This window comes from Heptranchias perlo, chromosome 9, assembly GCF_035084215.1.
Source record: "Heptranchias perlo isolate sHepPer1 chromosome 9, sHepPer1.hap1, whole genome shotgun sequence".
NCBI classification, from domain to species: Eukaryota; Metazoa; Chordata; class Chondrichthyes; order Hexanchiformes; family Hexanchidae; genus Heptranchias; species Heptranchias perlo.
In genome coordinates, this window is record NC_090333.1 from 995152 (window position 1) to 1020734 (window position 25583).

General features: G+C 48.2%; 1 protein-coding gene and 1 long non-coding RNA gene across 7 annotated transcripts in view; one reads left to right on the plus strand and one right to left on the minus strand.

The window, feature by feature from the left end:
* The window catches only part of LOC137325086 (uncharacterized), a 75544-nt gene extending 74395 nt beyond the window's left edge, over positions 1 to 1149 (plus strand). For both annotated transcript variants that reach the window (XR_010963812.1, XR_010963811.1), the window contains exon 3: positions 968 to 1149. This is a non-coding gene — a long non-coding RNA (uncharacterized lncRNA). The remainder of the gene's footprint in view (positions 1 to 967) is intronic.
* The window catches only part of LOC137325085 (choline transporter-like protein 5), a 355604-nt gene that overhangs the window by 156772 nt on the left and 173249 nt on the right, over positions 1 to 25583 (minus strand). For all 5 annotated transcript variants that reach the window (XM_067989790.1, XM_067989793.1, XM_067989791.1 and 2 more), the window contains exon 3: positions 9692 to 9765. In XM_067989790.1, coding sequence (XP_067845891.1) covers positions 9692 to 9765 — 74 coding nt within the window. The remainder of the gene's footprint in view (positions 1 to 9691; positions 9766 to 25583) is intronic.

A 25583-nucleotide genomic window follows, 5' to 3' on the forward strand; every position in this document is an offset into this window, starting at 1 on the left:
AGATAGGCAGAACTTCCAGAAACATCCTGCAATGCTTCATGAACAATGAACTACCTTCTGAAGTGCAGTTACTGTCGTTATGTAGGTGAATGTGGCAGCCATTTTGCACACAGCAAGGTCCCACAAACGGCAGTGACCGTGAGCGAGCAGTTAATCTGTGTTAGGTGTTGGTTGATGGAGGAATGTTGCTCAGGGCACCAGGAGAGCTCTTGGATCTTCTTTGAATAGCCCTGTGGGATTTTAGCATCCACCCGAACAGACGGGGCCTTGATTTAACATCTCATCCAAAGGAAAGCACCTCTGACAATGCAGCACTCCCTCAGTGCTGCATTGGAGCTTAGATTAGTTGTGTTCAAGTCCTGGAGTGGGGCTTGAATCCACAACCTTCTGGCTCAGGGATAAGATAGAGCCAAGCTGACTCGATTGCACTCTATAATGTGGTTTTGCTGTTTGACAACACAATCACGCTGTGGCTCAGTGGGTCGCATTCTTGCCTCCTGAATCAGAAGGTCATGGGTTCAAGTCCCACTCCAAAGGCTGCAGCACAAAATCTAGGCGACACTCCCAGTGCAGTACTGAGGGAGTGCAGCACTGTCGGAGGTGCCGTCTTTTTGGATGAGACGTCTGCCCTCTCAGGTGGATGTAAAAGATCTCAAGGCACTATTTAGAAGAATTGCAGGGGAGTTCTCCCCAGTGGCCCGGTCAATATTTATCCCTTGACCACATGATCTGGTCATTATCACATTGCTGATAGTGGGATCTTGCTGTGCACAAATTGGCTGCCACGTTTCCTACATTACAACACTTCAAAAAGTACTTCATTGGCTGTGAAGTGCTTTGGGATGTCCTGAGGGCGTGAAAGGTGCGATAGAAATGCAAGTTCGTTCTTTAGTTTTCTTTATTGCAGATCCTTGTGCCTTGTGGGTTTTGGCTTTTCCCATCATATCCATGTCATCTCCATCCTCAGAAAGAAGAATGATCGGATGCGGAGACGATCGAATGGAGAGCATAAAGTAACCTGCGGGGAGACAGGAGACAGCCATTAGACGTTGAGCTAAGAATGAACTACTGATTGCTGCATTAAGCAGACAGCCACTAATGAATTTACACTGAGTGCAACCAACATTAAAGCATGTAGGAGATTATTAACAGGACTTTTTATTACATATTGCTGATGCGCTTATATCAGAGATGATGTTACAAACACTGCTGCAATATTATTTAACTGATTACAAAAGACAGCAAGCATCATTATACCACTTACCGGATTCAGCAGCACTTTCCATCGGAGTTGCTGCCATCCTTTTCGATCAGTGTGGTCGTATTCTCCGGTTGTACAGTACCATTGCTCTGTGCCTCTCGGCTCTCCAGTGCTGTACTTGGTTACAGTTCTGCGCTGTGTCGCAGTTTCACTTCAGAAACCCTTTGTACCAGCCGTGGCTCAGTTGGTAGCACTCCCTCATCTCTGAGTCGGATTTCTACTACCCTTTGTGTGAGGAAGTGCTTCCTGATTTTGCTCCTGATCGGCCGAGCTCTAATTTTAAGATGATGTCCCCTTGTTCCGGATTCCCCCCCAACCAGAAACCAAATAGTTTCTCCGTCTCCACCCCAGCGATTCGATGTAACATTTTAAACGCCTCGATCAGATCACCCCTCAATCTCCTACACTCCAGGGAATACAAGCCAAGTTTGTGCAACTTCTAGTCATGATTTAACCCTCTAAGCCCCGGTATCATTCTGGTGAATCTGCGCTGCACCCCCTCCAAAGCCATTACATCCTTCCTGAGGTGCGGTGCCCAGAACTGAACCCAGTCTCCAGATGGGGTCTGACCAGAGCTCTGTACAGCTGGAACATCACTTCCTCCCCTTTGTATTCCAGACCCCTTGAGACAAAGTAATGTTTAAGTTCCCGATACGCGCTCCTGAAGATCTGTGCCAGGAGTTCAAAAGACAAAAGTGTACCCATTCTGCTACCAGTCTCTGCCCATCACCACCGCCTGTGCCAGCAAATGGTCTTTTATACAGGTGCAATTGGTTCATTAATACTGAGCCACACTGGCACTGCAAATTTTTCCTTTTCAGGTATGGATCCAATTCTCTTTTGAAAGTTACTATTCAACGTGCTTTCAGGCGGTACATTCTAAATCATAACAACTCGCTGCGTAAAATAAAATTCTCCCCACCACCCCCCTCCGGTTCTTTTGCCAATTATCTTAAATCTGTGTCCTCTGGTTACCGACCCTCCTGCCAGTGGAAACAGTTTCTCCTTATTTACTCTATCAAAATCCCTCAGAATTTTGAACACCTCTCCTAAATCTCTCCTTAGCCTTCTCTGCTCTAAGGAGAACAATCCCAGCTTCTCCAGTCTCTCCACATAACTGAAGTCCCTCATCCCTGGTAATCATTCTGGTAAATCTCCTCTGCACCCTCTCCAAAGCCTTGACATCCTTCCTAAAGTGTGGCGCCCAGAATTGGACGCAATAAAGTCATATTCCCTGACTGGAAATCAAGCCTAGGCCGCGGCAGTGGTAGTGCCAAATCTGAATCATTAGATCATGTTATTGTTGACCACGATCATTACAAAGAATTGTTTTGTTCAATGGGCGAATCTGGGAGAACTCTGTCACGCAACATCGTAGAGTCAAGGGAATTTTAAGAAAAGACATACTTGCTCTCGAGGCAGTACAAAGAAGATTCACTCGGCTAATCCTGGGAATGAGGGGCTGGACATATGAGGAGAGGTTGAGTAGATTGGGACTCTATTCATTGGAGTTCAGAAGAATGAGAGGCGATCTTATTGAAACATATAAGATTGTGAAGGGTCTTGATCGGGTGGATGCGGTAAGGATGTTCCCAAAGATGGGTGAAACTAGAACTAGGGGGCATAATCTTAGAATAAGGGGCTGCTCTTTCAAAACTGAGATGAGGAGAAACTTCTTCACTCAGAGGGTGGTAGGTCTGTGGAATTTGCTGCCCCAGGAAGCTGTGGAAGCTACATCATTAGATAAATTTAAAACGGAAATAGACATTTTCCGAGAAGTAAAGGGAATTAGGGGTTATGGGGAGCGGGCAGGAAATTGGACATGAAGCTGAGTTCGGATCGGTCAAGGCCCTGTGGGTGGCGGAGAGGGCCCAGGGGCTGAGTGGCCGGGTCCTGCTCCTACTTCTTGTGTTCTTTAGATTTGAGGTTAGGATCAGATCAGCCATGATCTTATTGAATGGCGGAGCAGGCTCGAGGGGCCGATTGGCCTACTCCTGCTCATATTTCTTATGTTCTTATGAATTGGGGGCATTCAAGCAGAACATGAGAAAATCCAGAATGAGAATAGACCACTCATCCCATGAAGCCTACTGTCTGAGAGATTATTCCACATGGACTCCATGCCCACACCATCGGTCGATCCGGACCGGGGTTAAAAGGGTTAAATTACGAGGTCAGGTTGCATAGACCAGGCTTGTATTCCCTTGAGTATTGAAGATTAAGGGGTGATCTAATTGAGGTGTTAAGATGATTAAAGGATTTGATAGGGTAGATAGAGAGAAACTATTTCCTCTGGTGGGAGAGTCCAGAACTCGGGGGAATAATCTTAAAATTAGAGCTCGGCCGTTCAGGGGTGATGTCAGGAAGCATTTCTTCACACAAAGGGGAGTGGAAATCTGGAACTCTCTCCCCCAAAAAAGCTGTTGAGGCTGGGGGCCAATTGAAAATTTCAAAACTGAGATTGCTAGATTTTGGTTGGGTAAGGGGATTAAGGGTTACAGAATCAAGGCGGGTAGATAGAGTTAAGAGACAGATTAGCCACGATCTAATTGACTGGCAGACCAGGCTCAAGGGGCTGAACGGCCTCCTCCTGTTTCTACGTTCTTTAAGGAAACATTAAGTTCCTTCTCTTACCTATAACTATCAATCCTCCTTTTTCAACAGATACCATTAGAGTTAAAAAAAGAAAGACTTGCATTTATATAGCGCCTTTCAAGACCTCAGGACGTCCCAGAGAGCTTTATAGCCAATGAAATACTGTTATAATGGAGCAAATGCAGCAGCCAATTTGCGCACAGCAAGGTCCCACAAACTGTAATCTGATAATGACCAGTTAATTTGTTTTTAGTGACGTTGGTTGAGGGATAAATATTGGCCAGGACGCCAGGGAGAACTCCCCTGCTCTTCTTCAAAGTAATGCCTTGGGATCTTTAACATCCACTTGAGAGGGCAGATGGGGCCTTGGTTTAAAGTTCCATCCAAAAGTCAGCACCTCCGACAGAGCAGCACTCCCTCAGTAATGAATTGGAGGGTCAACCTGGATTATGTGCTCAAGTCTCTGGAGTGGGACTTGAACCCACGACCTGCTCAGCACTGAGCCAAGGCTGACATTTAAGAGTTACATTACAAGAAGGATGAGCTAAATCAATGGGCTAATTCACAGGTGGTCAACCTGTGACCCGAGAACCAAACGTGACCCCTGAGCTCTGGCTAGCTGGCATTCAAAACCCAGGCAACTCCATCCCATTCATACCTAGGAACAGGAGGAGGCCATTCAGCCCCTCGAGCCTGTCCTGCCATTCAGTTAGATCATGGCTGATCTGTATCCTACCTCCATCTACCCACCTTGGTTCCGTGACCCTCGCCTAACGAAAATCTATCATTTCAGTTTTGAAATTTTCAATTGACCCCCAGCCAGGACAGCTTTTTTGGGGGGAAGAGAGTTCCAGATTTCCACTCCCCTTTGTGTGAAGAAGTGCTTCCTGACATCACCCCTGAACGGACTATTTCTAATTTTTATTTGCTGGTTGTTTGTTTGCATTTTGTGGGCCCGGACGTTTTGAGAGAGCTGTTGGTAGCGTTGTTGTCTCATCAATGGATGGATTATAGATCAGAGCACCGAGATCTGCTAATATCAGCAATTCGAGATATGTGGAAATTAACAGGAACATGGATTCATAGAATTACATAGAATTTACAGCACAGAAACAGGCCATTCGGCCCAACTGGTCTATGCCGGCATTTATGCTCCACACAAGCCTCCTCCCACCCCTCTTCATCTCACCCTATCAGCATAACCTTCTATTCCTTTCTCCCTCGTGTGTTTATCGAGCTTCCCCTTAAATCCATCTATGCTACTCGCCTCAACTGCTCCTTGTGGGAGTGAGTTCGACATTCCAACCACTCTCTGGGTGAAGAAGTTTCTCCTGAATTCCCTATTGGATTTATTAGTGACTATTTTATATTTAAGACCCCGAGTTTTGGTCTCCCCCACAAGTGGAAACATCATCTCTACTCTTACCCTATCGAACCCCTTCATAATCTTAAAGACCCCTATTAGCCTTTTCTTTTCGAGAGAAAAGGGCGCCATCTTTACACGTGTCCCCGTGGCTCCACGTTACACTCCTGTGCAGCCAAGAAGACCAAAACTTGGACACCTCTGTGCTAAGTGGTTTTCTTTCTCATCTGCGACTCTTTTAACGTTCTCCACTGTGTTGGTTTCTAGACTTGGATCTAACCTTTCAATTGGGCTGATTTGACTCTAACCCCTCCCTCCCACCTACCCCCCACCCCACCACCTGAATATTTGTCTCCAGTGAGGAGTGGAGATCAATTCTAGAGATCTTGTGCGGCCTTGAATGTTTGCGACCGGGACGATGTTTAAAAAAAAAACAACCTCCAAGGGTTATTATCAGAACATTGGAATCGCGGCTCAAACAATTTGCTTAAATGCGCTTTCTGCCGGGCAAGAGATGATTGAATTCATTCTTCTGTTCCTCCGTAAAATGTCTAGCGATCACAATTACCTGTGGGCAGTTTCATTTATGCCTTTAATGCTACGGCAAGAATATAAAGAGAATGATTTGGGTCAAGGTCCAAGCTGTTTCTTTAAATGTCAACTTGGTTGACCATCAAATCCAAGAGCTACTGACCATGACTCATTTTGGCATCAATACTATATTCTATGCACGATTTGGACTTGTTCCACTTGTAATTCATGTGGGTGACTTGACTTTAGAAAGGCACAAAGAATCACTATAAACGGGCATTGTTTAGAAGCCGATTTTATTTTAAGAGATAATTGGTCAGAAAAAAAACATGCAAATGAAGTGGTTTTTTGGCATGGCAACACTCACAAGAAAGAGGGTCGCTCGTGCGGTTAATGCCGTGTGCTCGTTTTCAAACACAACTGACAATTTTGCTTTTGCTGCAACAAGTATTGATGTTATGCCAGTGGGTGGAGGCTACGCAGGAAGGTTCCAGCATCGATCCCTGGCCGAGGCTGTTAGCTGATCTCAGGTGGGGCGCCACGAGTGGTTCTACATTGGCCTCAGTGCCACTGGGTTAAGGTGCACATGTGTAGACGTTAGGTGAGGACAGGACTTGGCTCGGCTCGGCTCGGCTCTGATGCTCATTGTGGCCTGCTGATTGACGCTGTCCAGGCTCACGTGTGGTCACAAATGCCCATTTCGATGAAGTATCAGAGGGGGCTAGAACTTCCAGAAGCATACCTGGAGCAAGAGGTCAACTCATGCATGAGAGGAGAGGGAGAGAGGAGAGGAAAGGAAGAGAGGAGAGGAGAGAGGAGAGAGGAGGGGAGAGAGGAGAGGAAAGGAAGAGAGGAGAGGAGAGAGGAGAGAGGAGAGAGGAGAGGAAAGGAAGAGAGGAGAGGAAAGGAAGAGAGGAGAGGGGAGAGGAGAGAGGAGAGAGGAGAGGAAAGGAAGAGAGGAGAGGGGAGAGGAGAGAGGAGAGAGGAGGGGAGAGAGGAGAGGAAAGGAAGAGAGGAGAGGGGAGAGGGGAGAGGAGAGAGGAGAGGAAAGGAAGAGGAGAGAGGAGAGGAGAGGAGAGAGGAGAGAAGAGGAGAGGAGAGAGAGGAGCAGAGAGAAGAGGAGAGGAGAGGGGGGGAGGAGAGAGGAGAGAGGAGGGGAGAGAGGAGAGAGGAGAGGAAAGGAAGAGAGGAGAGGGGAGAGGAGAGAGGAGAGAGGAGGGGAGAGAGGAGAGGAAAGGAAGAGGAGAGAGGAGAGGAGAGAGGAGAGGAGAGAAGAGGAGAGGAGAGAGAGGAGCAGAGAGAAGAGGAGAGGAGAGGGGGGGAGGAGAGAGGAGAGGAAAGATGAGGAGAGGAGAGAGAGGAGAGGAAAGGAAGAGAGGAGAGGAGAGAGGAGAGAGGAGAGAGGAGGGGAGAGAGGAGAGGAAAGGAAGAGAGGAGAGGAGAGAGGAGAGGAAAGGAAGAGAGGAGAGGGGAGAGGAGAGAGGAGAGAGGAGAGAGGAGAGAGGAGGGGAGAGAGGAGAGGAAAGGAAGAGAGGAGAGGGGAGAGGAGAGAGGAGGGGAGAGAGGAGAGGAAAGGAAGAGAGGAGAGGAGAGAGGAGAGAGGAGAGGAAAGGAAGAGGGGAGAGGAGAGAGGAGAGAGGAGAGAGGAGGGGAGAGAGGAGAGGAAAGGAAGAGAGGAGAGGAGAGAGGAGAGGAAAGGAAGAGAGGAGAGGGGAGAGGAGAGAGGAGAGAGGAGAGAGGAGGGGAGAGAGGAGAGGAAAGGAAGAGAGGAGAGGGGAGAGGAGAGAGGAGGGGAGAGAGGAGAGGAAAGGACAGGAGAGGAGAGGAAAGGTGAGGAGAGGGGAGGAAAGGAAGAGAGGAGAGAGGAGAGGGGAGAGGAGAGAGGAGAGGAGAGGAAGAGAGGAGAGGGGAGAGGAGGGGAGAGGAGAGAGGAGAGAGAGAAGAGTGGAGAGAAGAGAGGAGAGGAAGAGAGGAGAGGGGAGAGGAGAGGGAGAAAGGAGAGAGGAGAGAGAGAAGAGTGGAGAGAAGAGAGGAGAGGAAGAGAGGAGAGGGGAGAGGAGAGAGGAGGTGAGAGGAGGGGAGAGGAGGGAGAGAAGAGAGGAGAGAGGAGAGGAGAGAGGAGAGGAGGGGAGAGGAAAGGATAGGAGAGGAGAGGAAAGGCGAGGAGAGGAGAGGAAAGGAAGAGAGGAGAGGGGAGAGGAGAGAGCAGAGAAGAGGGAGAGAGGAGAGGAAAGGAAGGGAGGAGAGGGGAGAGGAGGGAAGAGAGTAGAGGGGAGAGGAGAGAGGAGAGGAGAGGAAAGGTGAGGAGAGGAGAGGAAAGGTGAGGAGAGGAGAGGAAAGGAAGAGAGGAGAGGGGAGAGGGGAGAAGAGAGAGGAGAGAAGAGGGAGATAGGAGAGGAAAGGAAGAGGAGAGAGGAGAGGAGAGAGGAGAGGAGAGAAGAGGAGAGGAGAGAGAGGAGCAGAGAGAAGAGGAGAGGAGAGGAAAGGAAGAGAGGAGAGGGGAGAGGAGAGGAGAGGAGAGGAGAGGAGAAGAGGGGATGAGAGAGGAGAGGAGAGGTGAGGAGAGGAGAGGAGAGAGAGAAGAGTGGAGAGAAGAGGAGAGAGGAGAGGAAAGGAAGAGAGGAGAGGGGAGAGGAGAGAGGAGAGGTGAGGAGAGAGAGAAGAGTGGAGAGAAGAGAGGAGAGAGGAGAGGAGAGGAAAGGTGAGGAGAGGAGAGGAGAGAGAAGAGTGGAGAGAAGAGGAGGGAGGAGAGGAAAGGAAGAGAGGAGAGGGGAGAGGAGAGAGGAGAGGTGAGGAGAGGAGAGGAGAGGAGAGGAGAGGAGAGGAGAGGAGAGGAGAGGTGAGGAGAGGAGAGAGAGAAGAGTGGAGAGAAGAGGAGGGAGGAGAGGAAAGGAAGAGAGGAGAGGAGAGAGGAGAGGAGAGGTGAGGAGAGGAGAGAGAGAAGAGTGGAGAGGAGAGGAGAGAGAAGAGGAGGGAGGAGAGGGGAGGAGAGGAGAGGAGAGAGAGAGAGTGGAGAGGAGAGGAGAGAGAAGAGGAGGGGAGGAGAGGGGAGGAGAGGAGAATGGAGAGAAAAGGAGAGGGGAGAAAAGAGGAGAGGCGAGGGAGCAGAAGGGCAGGGATGGAAAGGGAGAGCGGGAGAAAAATGGGCAGAGCATTTTGGCAAGAAAAGAGAAACATGAAGTAAACCCATACTGCATTTCTGTAGTTGTCAGAAACCGTAGAAGTAATGATTTTATAGAAATGTATTTTACAAAATGTTGATATTTGCAGACAGATTGAAACGTTTCTTGCTGCCACTTAACAAAATGACCTGAGAGGTCACTGATGATTCCTGATCACTATGATCAATATCAGATTCTTTATTATTTGTTGCACTTTTTAGACCGGAAAGATGGATTAATTTTCTCCCGGTAAATTTCACATTGATTGGAGCCAATAATAATCAGCAAATGTTGATTTAAGGATCCAGGTATTGTGGCGGGTTGGAGCCTCGCCCTCTTACGAAACAAAGCTTCAGTACAACGGATCAAACACATTATTTTATCAACCTTTACCCAGGTCAATAATTGTTCTGGTGCATCCATTGTAACTGCTGGTGAAAAATCAAACCCTGACAGTTAAGTGACTTTTCGTTATCGCGCATGGTTCAACTGGAATTTTTTCGGGGGAGAGTCATTAGTAGAGCAGTGGTAACAACATTAGCTGTCAGCCTCCATCTCACCCCCATCCATCACCGTCCACAGCGGGTCTATTACTGAACGAGAACACTCACGAGCCACCAGTAAGAGCTTTTATCTCATTTCCTTTGGATTTCTATGCTTAGTGACACTACATGCCCATACAGATTTGTTTTGACTGTGTGCTGCCTCAAAAAATCGACTGGCTTTAAGTGGACAAGCAAAATCTTGGCATTTGGGTTTGATTGATTGCAAGTTACTCACCGATAACTCCCAGAGCTATGTAACCAAGGATCACCGCAATAAATAACACGCAGCATATGACGTCTGTGCAGTGCCTAAAGTGAGAGAGAGAAACAAAAGGTATGGTCAAACGCAGTGGCAACATAGGAAAATTAGGCCATTCAGCCCCTCGACCTATTCCTCCAGTCAATTAGATCATGGCTGATCTGCACCTCAACCCCATTTACCCAGCCTTTGCTCCATATTCTCGATGCTCTTACCTGACAAAAATCCATCGATCTCGGTCTTGAAAGCTCCAATTGACCCCCAGCATCCACTGCCTTTTGGGGGAAGAGAGTTCCAGATTTCCACTCCCCTTTGTGTGAAAAAGTGCTTCCTGATTTCACTCCTAAAATGGCCAAACTCTAATTTTAAGATTATTCCCCCTTGTTCTGGACTCTCCCTCACCAGAGGAAATAGTTTCTCTCTATCTACCCTATCAAATCCTTTTCACATTTTAAATACCTCAATTAGATCACCCCTCAATCTTCTAAATTCATGGGAATACAAGTTATGATTATGCAACCTGTCTTCATAATTTAACCCTTTTAGCCCCAGTATCATTCTGGTGAATCTACAAGGCCAATATATCCTTCCTGCAGCCCAAAACTGAATGCATTACTCCAGATAGGGTTTGACCAAGTCTACGTCCACTGTCTAGGGCTGAACCAGACTGTTTGCAACCTTGGCGTCCTATTTGACCCGGGGCTGAGCTTCCCACCACATGTCCTCTCCATAGAATCTAGAATCATAGCAAGTTACAGCACAGAAGGCGGCCATTCGGCCCATCTTGTCTGTGCCAGCTGAGAAAGAGCTAACCAGCTTAATCCCACTTTCCAGCACTTGGTCCGTAGCCCTGTAGGTCACGGCACTTCAGATGCATATTCAAGTACTTTTTAAATGAGTTGAGGGTTTCTGCCTCTACCACCCTTTCAGGCAGTGAGTTCCAGGCCCCCACCACCTTCTGAGTGAAAAAAATTCTCCTCAGCTCCCCTAGAATCCTTCTACCAATTATTTTAAATCCATGCCCCTGGTCGCTGACCCTTCTGCTAAGGGAAATAGGTCCTCCCTATCCACTCTATCTAGACCCCTCATAATTTTATATACCTCAATTAAATCTCCCCTCAGCCTCCTTTGCTCCAAAGAAAACAACCCCAGCCTATCCAATCTTTTCTCATAGCTAAAATTCTCCAGTCCTGGCAACATCTTCGTAAATCTCCTCTGTACCCTCTCGAGTGCAATCACATCCTTCCTGTAATGTGGTGACCAGAACTGTACGCAGTACTCAAGCTGTGGCCTAACCAAGACCCCTTACTTCCACCTACGTAACATCGGCCGCCTCCGCCCACCTCAGCTCATCTGCAACTGAAACCCTCATCCATGCCTTTGTTACCTATAGACCCGGCTATTCCAACCCTCTCCTGGCCGACCTCCCACCTCGCACCCTCTGTAAACTTGAGTTCATCCAAAACTCTGCTGACCGTATCCTAACTCGCACCAAGTCCCGTTCACCCATCACCCCCGTGCTTGCTGACCTACATTGACTCCCGGTCGAGCAATGCCTCAATTTTTAAATTCTCATCTGTGTGTTCAAATCCATTCATGGCCTCGCCCCTCCCTATCTCTGTAACCTCCTCCAGCCCTACAACCCTCCGAGATCTCTGCACTCCTCCAATTCTTGCCTCTTGTGTATCCCTGATTTTCTTCACTCCTCCATTGGTGGCCGTGCCTTCAGCTGTCTAGGCCCTAAGCTCTGGAATTCCCTCCCTAAACCTCTCCACCTCTCTACCTTCCTCTCCTCCTCTAAAACGATCCTTAAAACCTACATCTTTGACCAAGCTTTTGGTCACCTGTCCTAATATCTCCTTATGTGGCTCGGTGTCAAATTTTGTTTGGTAATCGCTCCAGTGAAGTGCCTTGGAATGCTTTACTACGTTAAAGGCGCTATATAAATGCAAGTTATTGTTGTACAACTAAAGCATCACATCCTCTCCATTGAATTCCAACCCCCTTGAGATAAAGGCTAACATTCCATTAGTCTTTTTGATTACTTTTTGTACCTGTGCACTAGCTTTTAGTGATTTGTGTATATGGACCCCTAAATCCCTTTGCTCCTCCACAGCTCCTAGTCTCTCACCATTAACAAAATATTCTGATTTGTCTTTCAGATCCAAAATTGATAACCTCACACTTCCCCACATTGAACGCTATCTGCCATACTTTTGGCCACTCACTTAATCTGTCCATGTCCCTTTGTAATTTTCTCCACCCACCCATATAACTTACTGTGCCTTCTTCCTCAGTGTCATTTGCAAACTTGGATATACAACTCTTTATTCCGTCATCAAAGTCATCGAAAACGAAGATGAAAAGATGAGGCTACGGTACAGATCCCTCGGAACACCACTTGTCACATCCAGCAATTACTGACCGAACCCCCTCTGTTTCCAACCAATTACCAACCCATGGCACAACCTCCAATTCCATGTGCTCCCATTTTTGCTAATAATCTCTTTTGTGGAACTTTATCGAATGCCTTCTGGAAGTCCATATAGACAACATCCATAGACACACCCCTACCCACCATGTAAGTGACCTCTTCAAAAAATGCATCTAGATTAATCAGACATGCCCTACCCTTCACAAATCCACGCTGACTCTCGCTGATCAACAGATAGCTGTCCGAGTGCTCAGTCACCCCTGAAGTGTACAGTGGGGTAGGGTCATGGTCGATGTACTGGGAGCACATCACAAGATCTTGAACTCATCCAAAACTCTGCTGCCCGTATCCTAACTCACACCAAGACCCTTTCATCCATCACCCCCTGACCTACATTGGCTCCCAGTCCAGTAATGTCTCGATTTTAAAATTCTCATCCTCGTGTTCAAATCCCTCCATGGCCTCGCCCCTCCCTATCTCTGTAACCTCCTCCAGCCCTACAACCCTCCGAGATCTCTACGTTCCTCCAATTCTGTAACGCATCCTCGATTTTAAATGCTCTGCCATTGGTGGCCGTATCTTCAGCTGCCTAGGACCTAAGCTCTGGAATTCCCTCCCTAAACCTCTCCACCTCTCTACACCTCTCTCCTCCTTTAAGACGCTCCTTAAAACCTATTTATTTGACCAAGCTATTGGTCACCTGTCCTAATATCTCCTTGTGTGGCTCGGTGTCAAATTGTGTTTGATAACGTTCCTATGAAGCGTCTTGGGACATTTTACTATGTTAAAGGCGCTATATAAATGTGAGTTGTTGTTGTTGTTGTTGTTGGGTGACTCTCCACAGTAAGACCCCCTCAGGAGGAAGAGAAGACCCCATTTCTTTAGGAACCAGGGTAGTATTGTGCCCAGCTCTGTCAAGCTCCATTTGCGGTATTAGCTGGACCTGGGCAAGATGCGGTGACTGTTTGACATTGCTACCTCGCAGATGCATTGAGAGTGCTACTTATTGAATCTTAGCCTAAGTACTACCCACTGCATGAGCAGAATGCCAATGATTACTTCTGTCACGCAGCACACCAAACTTGTACTATGATTGATGGCAAGAACTGAAGCTAATACATCAATGAGGTCATCTTACAAACAGAGCAAAGCAACATCAGAGAGTCTGGCACAGGGTTGCCCAATAGGAATCTCCGACTAGTGTGGCCACGGCAACACGTTTTAGCCAAATGCACTAATTTTAGCAGGACAATGCCACACACACTCTCACCAATGTGTTTCTTTCCTTATTCAGTAACCAAACTTTCAGTAAAGCACTCAACAACGATCAAAAAAACACTGGCACTCCCATTGGAAGGCCCCGGGAGATATGGGGGTGGGCGGGATCCGAGCGGAACTTCTACCATCTTGTTTCCGCCGGGCAGGCCCAGCCCTCCACTCTCAAATCCGGCTCTCTCTGTTTGGGTGGTGAGTGTCCTTTGTTTGAACAGTCTCAATCCACCCTCTTGATGAAGGTGGGCCCAAGGAGTAAACATGCCTCCAATTTTTAAGTGCCCTAATCATTGTAGGAAATGGAAAGCATCACTCTGAGCTTCGGGTTGAGGATAAGGCATGTTGTTTGAGACTGGACAGGAGGGATCTTCACCCTACAATGAAAACTGTGAGGTCCACACCAGTGTCACCGGGTCACGTTGCGTAGGCTTTGCGCAAGTTGCTATGAACATAAGAATTAGGAGCAGGAGTAGGCCATACGGCCCCTCAAACCTGCTCCGCCATTCAATCAGATCATGGCTGATCTTCGACCTCAGCTCCACTTTCCCGCCCGATTCCCATATCCCTTGATTCCCCTAGAGTCCAAAAATCTGTTGATCTCAGCCTTGAATATACTCAACGACTGAGCATCCACAGCCCTCTGGGGTAGAGAATTCCAAAGATTCACAACCTTCTGAGTGAAGAAATTCCTCCTCATCTCAGTCCTAAATGGCCGACCCCTTATCCTACGACTATGCCCCCTAGTTCTAGACTCTCCAGCCAGGGCAAATAACCTCTCAGCATCTACCCTGTCAAGCCCTCTCAGAATCTCATATATTTCAATGAGATCAGCTCTCATCCTTCTAAACTCCAGAGAGTACATTACTCAATCTGTTCTGATAGGACAATCCCCTCATTCCAGGAATCAATCTAGTGAATCTTCGTTGCACCGCCTCTAAGGCAAGTATATCCTTCCTTAGGTAAGGAGACCAAAACTGTACACAGTATTCCAGGTGTGGTCTCGCCAAAGCCCTGTACAATTGTAGTAAGGCAAAAGAGAATGAACTCTCAAAGTTTTATTTCAGGCAAGTGATAAATTTATTAGCAACTACTGTGTTTCTGTTACAAAATTCTCACAGGGAGCACCTGTGATTGAGGTTTACTTGTCGACAATTAGAAAAGAAAACAAAAGGATTGATTATTGAGAATGTATTTCACTTGCCTCTTTGTTGCTTTTGAAAAATAGAGTTAAAAAAAATCTAGGAACATAGAAACAGGAGGAGGCCATTCAGCCCCTCGAGCCTGCTCTGCCATTCAATTAGATCTATACCTCAACTCCGTTTTCGCATCTTAGCTCCGTATCCCTCGATACCCTCACCCAACAAAAATCTATCGATCTCTGTCTTGAAAGCTCCAATTGACCCCCAGCATCCACAGCCTTTTGGGGGGAGAGAGTTCCAGATTTCCACTCCCCTTTGTGTGAGAAAAGTGCTTCTTGATTTCACTCCTAAATGCCCTGGCTCTAATTTTAAGATTATGTTCCCTCGCTCTTGATCTCCCCCACCAGAGGAAATAGTTTCTCTCTATCTACGCTACTGAATCTTTTAACATTTTAAACACCTCGACCAGATCAGCCCTCAACCTTATAAACTCAAGGGAATATAAGCCAAGTTGATGCAACCTGTCCTCATAATTTAACCCTTTTAGCCCCGGTATCATTCTGGTGAATCTGCGCTGCACCCTCTCCAGGGCCAATATATCCTTCCTGAGGTGCGGTGCCCAGAACTGAACCCAGTCTCCAGATGTGGTCTGACCAAAGCTCTGTACAGCTGGAACATAACTTCCTCCCCTTTGTATTCCAGCCCCCGAGATAAAGGACAACATTCCATGAGCCTTTTTAATTATTTTTTGTACCTGTCCTCCAGCTTTTATTGATTTCTGTACCTGGAATCCTAAATCTCTCCGCTCCTCCTCGCTTCTCGCCATTTAGAAAATACTCTGAGCGATCTCTCTTAGGGCCAAAATGGATGACATCACACTTCCCCACGTTGAACTCCATTTGCCGCACTTTTGCCCACTCACTGAATCTAGTTAAATAACACCTAGTTATATTTATTAACAATTACTGCATTTCATAAGAACATAAGAACATAAGAAATAGGAGCAGGAGTAGGCCAATCGGCCCCTCGAGCCTGCTCCACCATTCAATAAGATCATGGCTGATCTGATCCTAACCTCAAATCTAAATTCATGTCCAATTTCCTGCCCGCTCCCCGTAACCCCTAATTCCCTTTACTTCTAGGAAACTGTCTATTTCTGTTTTAAATTTATTCAATGATGTAGCTTCCACAGCTTCCTGGGGCAGCAAATTCCACAGACCTACTACCCTCTGAGTGAAGAAGTTTCTCCTCATCTCAGTTTTGAAAGAGCAGCCCCTTATTCTAAGATTATTCCCCCTAGTTCTAGTTTCACCCATCCTTGGGAACATCCTTACCGCATCCACTCAATCAAGCCCCTTCACAATCTTATATGTTTCAATAAGATCGCCTCTCATTCTTCTGAACTCCAATGAGTAGAGTCCCAATCTACTCAACCTCTCCTCATATGTCTGCCCCCTCATCCCCGGGATTAGCCGAGTGAACCTTCTTTGTACTGCCTCGAGAGCAAGTATGTCTTTTCTTAAGTATGGACACCAAAACTGTATGCAGTATTCCAGGTGCGGTCTCACCAATACCTTATATAACTGCAGCAATACCTCCCTGTTTTTATATTCTATCCCCCTAGCGATAAAAGTCAACATTCCGTTGGCCTTCTTGATCACCTGCTGCACTTGCAAACTAACCTTTTGATTTTCTTGCACTAGGACCCCCAGATCCCTTTGTACTGCAGTACTGCATTTCTATTATGAATTTCTCACAGGGAGCAACCGCGATGGAAGTTTCTTTGTCGACAATTAGAAAAGAAAACAAAAAGATTGTTTATTGCGAATGTATTTCTTTTTTTAAGTCGCAAAGTTTAAAAACTCTCTCTCTTCCAAACCATTTTTTGAAAGAAGTTGTTATTTTAAAAAAACAGCTAGGAAACTGTGTAAATGATGAACATTTGGGCTTTTCATGAGGTGTTCTTGTTTGTTTATGGAAATTTACATTTATTAAAGACTTATAAATCAGCAAATTCACCAATAGGAAGAAAATAATGTGCGTGGAAAATGAACGCGATCTTTCATTTGAAATTGAAACTTTCGCAACACTGCTCGGTGGCAATGAGTAAATCAAATCAGATGGTTTTTTTTATTCGTTCACGGGATGTGGGCGTCGCTGGCAAGGCCGGCATTTATTGCCCATCCCTAATTGCCCTCGAGAAGGTGGTGGTGAGCCGCCTTCTTGAACCGCTGCAGTCCGTGTGGTGAAGGTTCTCCCACAGTGCTGTTAGGAAGGGAGTTCCAGGATTTTGACCCAGCGACAATGAAGGAACGGCGATATATTTCCAAGTCGGGATGGTGTGTGACTTGGAGGGGAACGTGCAGGTGGTGTTGTTCCCATGCGCCTGCTGCCCTTGTCCTTCTAGGTGGTAGAGGTCATGGGTTTGGGAGGTGCTGTCGAAGAAGCCTTGGCGAGTTGCTGCAGTGCATCCTGTGGATGGTGCACACTGCAGCCACAGTGCGCCAGTGGTGAAGGGAGTGAATGTTTAGGGTGGTGGATGGGGTGCCAATCAAGCGGGCTGCTTTATCTTGGATGGTGTCGAGCTTCTTGAGTGTTGTTGGAGCTGCACTCATCCAGGCAAGTGGAGAGTATTCCATCACACTCCTGACTTGTGCCTTGTAGATGGTGGAAAGGCTTTGGGGAGTCAGGAGGTGAGTCACTCGCCGCAGAATACCCAGCCTCTGACCTGCTCTTGTAGCCACAGTATTTATATGGCTGGTCCAGTTAAGTTTCTGGTCAATGGTGACCCCCAGGATGTTGATGGTGGGGGATTCGGCGATGGTAATGCCGTTGAATGTCAAGGGGAGGTGGTTAGACTCTCTCTTGTTGGAGATGGTCATTGCCTGGCACTTATCTGGCGCGAATGTTACTTGCCACTTATCAGCCCAAGCCTGGATGTTGTCCAGGTCTTGCTGCATGCGGGCTCGGACTGCTTCATTATTTGAGGGGTTGCGAATGGAACTGAACACTGTGCAGTCATCAGCGAACATCCCCATTTCTGACCTTATGATGGAGGGAAGGTCATTGATGAAGCAGCTGAAGATGGTTGGGCCTAGGACACTGCCCTGAGGAACTCCTGCAGCAATGCCTTGGGGCTGAGATGATTGGCCTCCAACAACCACTACCATCTTCCTTTGTGCTAGGTATGACTCCAGCCACTGGAGAGTTTTCCCCCTGATTCCCATTGACTTCAATTTTACTAGGGCTCCTTGGTGCCACACTCGGTCAAATGCTGCCTTGATGTCAAGGGCAGTCACTCTCACCTCACCTCTGGAATTCAGCTCTTTTGTCCATGTTTGGACCAAGGCTGTAATGAGGTCTGGAGCTGAGTGGTCCTGGCGGAACCCAAACTGAGCATCGGTGAGCAGGTTATTGGTGAGTAAGTGCCGCTTGATAGCACTGTCGACGACACCTTCCATCACTTTGCTGATGATTGAGAGTAGACTGATGGGGCGGTAATTGGCCGGATTGGATTTGTCCAGCTTTTTGTGGACAGGACATACCTGGGCAATTTTCCACATTGTCGGGTGGATGCCAGTGTTGTAGCTGTACTGGAACAGCTTGGCTAGAGGCGCAGCTAGTTCTGGAGCACAAGTCTTCAGCACTACAGCTGTTGAGATGGGTTAAAAGGTCAATATTGAGTCGAAATCCTGCCACGACATAAATCACCGGTGCGACTGCACTTAGAATACCATGTACAGTTCTGGTCACCACAGTACAAAGAGGATATTGCAGCCATTGAAAGGATGCAGAAGAGAGCAAGCAGAATGATTGAGGGGATGGAGGGATTGGATTATGAGGAGTCATTTTATAAATCGGGCAGGTTCTCACTGGGAAAGAGAAGGTTGAGAGGTGATCTGATCGCTGTGTTTAGGATTCTAAAGGGACTGGATAATGTCGACCATGACCAGCTGTTTCACCTTGTCCAGAACAGTAGAACCCGAGGACACGGCCTGCGCTCGAAGGGGGTCAATTCAGAACTCATCTGTGGGAACAATATTTCAGTGAGCGAGTGGTCAATCTATGGAACAGGTTCCCCAGGGAGACGGTGGGAACAGTTAGTATTGATCCACTCAAATACAAATTACATCGATTTCATTCAGAAATAATATTTTGTGATCCAGTATATGAGTAATTTGTGACATGACGTGTGGTGAGTGTAACAGGCTCGGGAGGAACGGGTGACTTTGGATCTATGGGGAGGAAAAAATAAAATTGATAAGGCCCATTTTCGGGCGCGGGTAGCGTGATCCGCTATTACCCCACGCCCGATGGCCCCTACGCGGGCAGCATGTGAATTTCGAGCTGCCTGCTACTTACCATGATATCTCCGTGCAGCCAGCGCTACCCACGCTGCTGAGGAGGAGGAAGCCCGGTAATGGGGCGTGCACAGCGCACGTCATCAGCAGCCTGCACCTCCTAAAGGTGCAGGTGCACATTTTAAATGGGACATGCACAGTCCACTCAGAGGAGAGAAAGATGGCCGCAAGGATGGCAGGGCAGGCGCGAGAGGGGGCCCCACTCTCCAATGATGCACTGGAGGCCCTGGTAGAAGGGGTGGATGAAAGGAGGTCCGACATGTACCCGCAGGGTGGCAGGAGACCCTCCAGACTGCAGTTCCGCAGGCATTGGCAGGCTGTGGCCCAGGAAGTGAAGCCAGGAGCAAGGCACCACCCACATGGGTGAGTGCCGAAAGGCAGTGATTTGACACGAGTGGTCAAGGTGAGTGAGTGCAAGTGTCAAGTGACACATCCTACCAACTGCACCACTGCTCCACACATCACAGCCCCCGTCACCCACCCACCAACAAACACTGCCCATCCATACACAATGCTGCAGCCGGCATGCTGCATCTCCGCACACAGCATCACCCTTGCAGGCCACACAACCACCACTCACAGGTCAAACTGGCAGCTATTCGACCACGACAGGCACATCACCCACACACCTTGCAGGATATTCACTGACACACTGTCCTCTGTCTTGCAGGAGAAGGTGGTGTGCAACAGCTGGCAGCAGGAAGACCTGAGGGAGGATGGGAACGCCATAGTTACCTTCACAGCCACAGGCAATGTTGCCCTTGCCCTGCTCTGAGGCTGCAGTTGTGGCCACACCAGTTGACAGATCTCCATCACAGCCTCCTTGGTGAACCTCAGGCGTTGGATGCAATCCTCCTCGGTCATGTTGAGGTAAGAAAATTGGTCCCAGAAGGCCCTCATTGGGTAGGGCCTCCTGCTCAGTGCCCTCCATCTCCTCCTCCTCCGTCTCCTCGCAGCTTGACCTGCTATGCGTGGCCTCTCTGCCTGCTCCCAGTCATGCTCAATGCCCAGCAGGAGCCCTAGCAGACCGCCCATGGTTGGCAGGAATGTTGTTCAACCACGGTTTTAGCTTTCTGAACCGTAAGGCAGAACCTACTAAACCACTCTCAAAAGTACTCTAGGAACTCTCAGTAAGAGTAGGGAGCTTCAAAAAACACTTCCTATTCCACCAGCAGCCAGAAGCAATAATCCAGCAATTAAATCCTGCATGGTCCCTTTAAATAGCGCTGGTCGGGGGGTCCTCCTGCACTCTAAGACACGTTCAAATGGTCGGGGTTAAGACTGTGCGTTGAGTTGAGCGTTAAGGTCCAAAATGGTGTCTATCACTTTAAATCAGCGTTGCACACTGATTGTATGCATTTTCTCCCCACTTTACATGCTGCCTAAAGTTCGGTATTTGAGCATGCGTTAATACCTATACCAAGATGGCGTCCGGCACACGTCACGCTGGAAACGTGGGTGCACGGCCAAGAAGCCATCTTGGATCTCCAGTGAATATCCTGCAAGGTGTGTGGGTGATGTGCCTGTCATGGTCGAATAGCTGCCAGTGTGCCGAAACAACAGGCGCTAGACGGCCCAATTTAACGGCCATGGTTCCCAAAGTTCTCCCACCACTGGGGGTTTTCCTCACCTCATGTCTGGGTCTGTCGGAGACTCATTGATAGGGATTGATTGCTGTGATTAGTCAACAATTCCTTAATCCTTGTATCGTGAGATTACCAGGATGGTAGAAGGTGAACGAGATTCACCTGGGACTTCTCTTGCCCAGCAGTTCCCGTGTTCCTGCAGTGCATCAATGAGTTAATTTTCCACTCTTACTGCCTAGCGCGCACCAGAAGTGCACAGAAGAAGATTGCTCACTCCCCACCCTGTGATTTTCCATCCGTTAGTTCCGATGACGGGAAGGCTGCAAGTGTGCAATCACCCACTATGTTTTTTTTTTATTCGTTCATGGGATGTGGGCGTCGCTGGCGAGGCCGGCATTTATTGCCCATCCCCAATTGCCCCTTGAGAAGGTGGCGGTGAGCCGCCTTCTTGAAGTGGGACTGCACAACGGAGTGGCTCGCTAGGCCATTTCGGAGGGCAGTTAAGAATCAACCACATTGCTGTGGGTCTGGAGTCACATGTTGGCCCAGACCGGTGAAGGACGGCAGGTTTCCTTACGAACCAGGACATTAGTGAACCAGGTGGGTTTTCAAAACTTTTAATTACTGATACTAGCTTTTTATTCCAGATTTTTAAAAATTTAATGAACTGAATTTAAATTCCTCAGCTGCCATGGCAGGATTTGAACTCATACCTGCAGGTTATTAGTCCAGTAACATAGACCCTGTGCCACTGTACTACATCCTCTTGGTGTGAAAAAAATCTACCCTTAAATGGTTTGAGGCAGGACCCACTGGCAAGGGGGACCCTATGGGCTGGAGGGTACCTGCAGGGGTTGTGGATGGGTGGGGGAGGAGGCTGATGTGAAGGCCTGAGAGAGGGTGCAGAAGAGATTTACTAGAATGATTCCAGGGATGGGGGACTATAGTTCCGTGAATAGACTGAGAAGCTGGGGTTGTTCTCCTTGGAAGAGACGGTCGCGAGGAGATTTGATAGAGGTATTCAAAATCATGAAGGGTCCAGACAGAGTAGAGAGAAACTGTTCCCATTGGCGGAAGGGTCAAGAACCAGAGGGCATAGATTCAAGGCGATTGGCAAAAGAACCAAAAGTGACATGAGGAAAAACATTTTTACACAGGGAGTGGTTATGATCTGGAATGCACTGCCCGAGGGGGTGGTGGAGGCAGATTCAATCATGGTTTTCAAAAGGGAACTGGATAAGTACTTGAAAGGAAAAAAATTTGCAGGGCTACGGGGAAAGGGCGGGGGAGTGGGACTAGCTGGATTGCTCTTGCATAGAGCCAGCACGGACTTGATGGGCCGCATGGCCTTCTTCCGTGCTGTAACCTTTCTACGGTTGTATGATTCTATGACTCACCGTGAGCAATCTGCCAGTTTATGGTTGACGTTCCATCTTCCACCCTCCATAAACGTAAGCTCATTCAAAACTCTGCTGCCCGTATCCTAACTTGCACCAAATCCCGTTCACCCATCACCCCTGGGCTCGCTGACCTACATTGGCTCCCGGTCCAGGAACATCTCGATTTTAAAATTCTCATCCTTGTTTTCAAATTTCTCCATGACCTCGCCCCTCCCTATCTCTGTAACCTCCTCCAGCCTGACACCCCTCCCTATCTCTGTAACCTCCTCCAGCCCTACACCCCTCCCTATCTCTGTAACCTCCTCCAGCCCTACACCCCTCCCTATCTCTGTAAAACCCTCCAGCCCTACACCCCTCCCTATCTCTGTAACCTCCTCCAGCCCTACACCCCTCCCTATCTCTGTAACCCCCTCCAGCCCTACACCCCTCCCTATCTCTGTAACCTCCTCCAGCCCTACACCCCTCCCTATCTCTGTAACCCCCTCCAGCCCTACACCCCTCCCTATCTCTGTAACCCCCTCCAGCCCTACACCCCTCCCTATCTCTGTAACCCCCTCCAGCCCTACACCCCTCCCTATCTCTGTAACCTCCTCCAGCCCTACACCTCTCCCTATCTCTGTAACCTCCTTCAGCCCAACAACCGTCCGAGATCTCTGCGTTCCTCTTGGCCTCTTGCGCATCCCCGATTTTAATCGCTCCACGATTGGCGGCCGTGCCTTCAGCTGCCTAGACCCTAAGCTCTGGAATTCCCTCCCTAAACCTCTCCCCCTCTCCACCTCTCTCTCCTCCTTTAAGACGCTCCTTAAAACCTACCTCTTTGACCAAGCTTTTGGTCACCTGTCCTAATATCTCCTTATGTGGCTCGGTGTCAAATTTTGTTGGATAATCGCTCTTGGTGAAGTGCCTTAGGATGGTTTACTACGTTAAAGGCGCTATATAAATGCAAGTTGTTGTGGTTTATTGTTGTATTTCCACTGAAACGATTTCAACTTATTGTTGGCAGTTTTATTCGATGACTCGCACACAGCAGTATAAATGATCGATCACCATCTTCAATAGATTACTGATGGAATCAATTTCTCTTTTACAGCACATGGTCTAAACTTTACAGAAATAAAAACTGTCCTGACTCTAAAGGGAAGATTGACCTTAACAGACCCTTGAGTGTTGGACAGTGTCATTATGTGCCAGTAAACGGACAGCCCGAAAGCATTGACTGAATCAGATGGGATAATATCGCAGCTCCTCAAAGCTGTCGGGGCAGCAACCACATCAAAGAAAATAAATTAGTCTTGAAAGTGAACTAATTAGGATTGAAATCCATCTCACGGAACATTTACTGGTGTCAGTATTGATTCTGGGGCATTCACTCCATCTTCTTGTACCAGTCTGCACAGAGAGACTGGAGAAGCTGGGATTGTTCTCCTCAGAGCAGAGAAGGTTAAGGGGAGATTTAATAGAGGTGTTCAAAATCATGAAAGATTTTGTTAGAGTAAATAGGGAGAAACTGTTTCCAGTGGCAGGAGGGTCGGTAACCAGAGGCCACAGATTTAAGGTAATTGGCAAAAGAACCAGAGGGGGGAGACGAGGAGAATTTTTTTTACGCAGCGAGTTGTTCTGATCTGGAATGCGCTGCCTGAAAGGGCGGTGGAAGCAGATTCAATGATAACTTTCAAAAGAGAATTGGAAAAATACTTGAAGGGGAAAAATTTGCAGGGCTATGGGGGAATGAACAGGGGGGAGTGGGACTAATTGGATAGCTCTTCCAACGAGCCGGCTCACGCACGATGGGCCAAAGGGCCTCCTTCTGTGCTGTATGATTCTAAGTCTTCAGGCCTCAGGTTCGTCAAACCCAATTCCTTGACCACAGACAAAGACAACAGGTGCTATTGCAGTAGGTTTAGCACAGCATTGACGTCAGAGTTACTTGACGCATTACAAACCTATGAAAAGCAGGACGAGAAAAGACCATCAGACCATCAACACTTGGTCCATCCACTGGTCGGTGCAGTCTCCCGCAGCATCCACTGCAACCGCTAACTCCTGGGAGATAAACCTGGGACAACTCCCGGGAGATAAACCTGGACAACTCCTGGGAGATAAACCTGGACAACTCCTGGGAGATAAACCTGGACAACTCCTGGGAGATAAACCTGGGACAACTCCAGGGAGATAAACCTGGACAACTCCTGGGAGATAAACCTGGACAACTCCCGGGAGATAAACCTGGACAACTCCCGGGAGATAAACCTGGACAACTCCCGGGAGATAAACCTGGACAACTCCCGGGAGATAAACCTGGACAACTCCCGGGAGATAAACCTGGGACAACTCCCGGGAGATAAACCTGGACAACTCCTGGGAGATAAACCTGGACAACTCCCGGGAGATAAACCTGGACAACTCCCGGGAGATAAACCTGGGACAACTCCCGGGAGATAAACCTGGACAACTCCTGGGAGATAAACCTGGGACAACTCCCGGGAGATAAACCTGGACAACTCCTGGGAGATAAACCTGGACAACTCCCGGGAGATAAACCTGGGACAACTCCCGGGAGATAAACCTGGACAACTCCTGGGAGATAAACCTGGACAACTCCCGGGAGATAAACCTGGGACAACTCCCGGGAGATAAACCTGGACAACTCCCGGGAGATAAACCTGGACAACTCCCGGGAGATAAACCTGGGACAACTCCTGGGAGATAAACGTGGGACAACTCCCGGGAGATAAACCTGGGACAACTCCCGGGAGATAAACCTGGGACAACTCCCGGGAGATAAACCTGGACAACTCCCGGGAGATAAACCTGGGACAACTCCCGGGAGATAAACCTGGGACAACTCCTGGGAAATAAACCTGGGACAACTCCAGGGAGATAAACCTGGACAACTCCTGGGAGATAAACCTGGGACAACTCCTGGGAGATAAACCTGGGACAACTCCTGGGAGATAAACGTGGGACAACTCCTGGGAGATAAACCTGGGACAACTCCCGAGAGATAAACCTGGGACAGCTCCCGGGAGATAAACCTGGGACAGCTCCCGGGAGATAAACCTGGGACAGCTCCCGGGAGATAAACCTGGGACAGCTCCCGGGAGATAAACCTGGGACAGCTCCCGGGAGATAAACCTGGGACAACTCCCGGGAGATAAACCTGGGACAACTCCCGAGAGGTAAACCTGGGACAACTCCCGGGAGATAAACCTGGGACCACTCCTGGGAGATAAACCTGGGACAACTCCTGGGAAAAATGGGAAATCCCTTCCTGAGGCCATCAAGGAAACTTCAGGAGATCATGATGAGGGAGGAAGGAAGAACTTGCAATTATATAGCGCCTTTCACAACCTCAGGATGTCCCAAAGAGCTTTACAACCAATGAAGTACTTTTGAAGTGTAGTCACTGTTATAATGTAGGAAACCCAGCAGCCAATTAGCACACAGCAAGATCCCACAAACAGCAATGCGATAATGATCAGATAATCTGTTTTATAGTGATGTTGGTTGAGGGGTAAATATTGGCCAGGACACCGGGGAGAAAGCCCCAGCTCTTCTTCGAAATAGTGCCAGGGAATCATTTTACACCCACCCGAGAGGGTAGACGGGGCCTCGGTTTAAGGTCTCATCCGAAGGTCGGCAGCTCTGACGGTGCAGCACTCCTTCAGTAATGCAC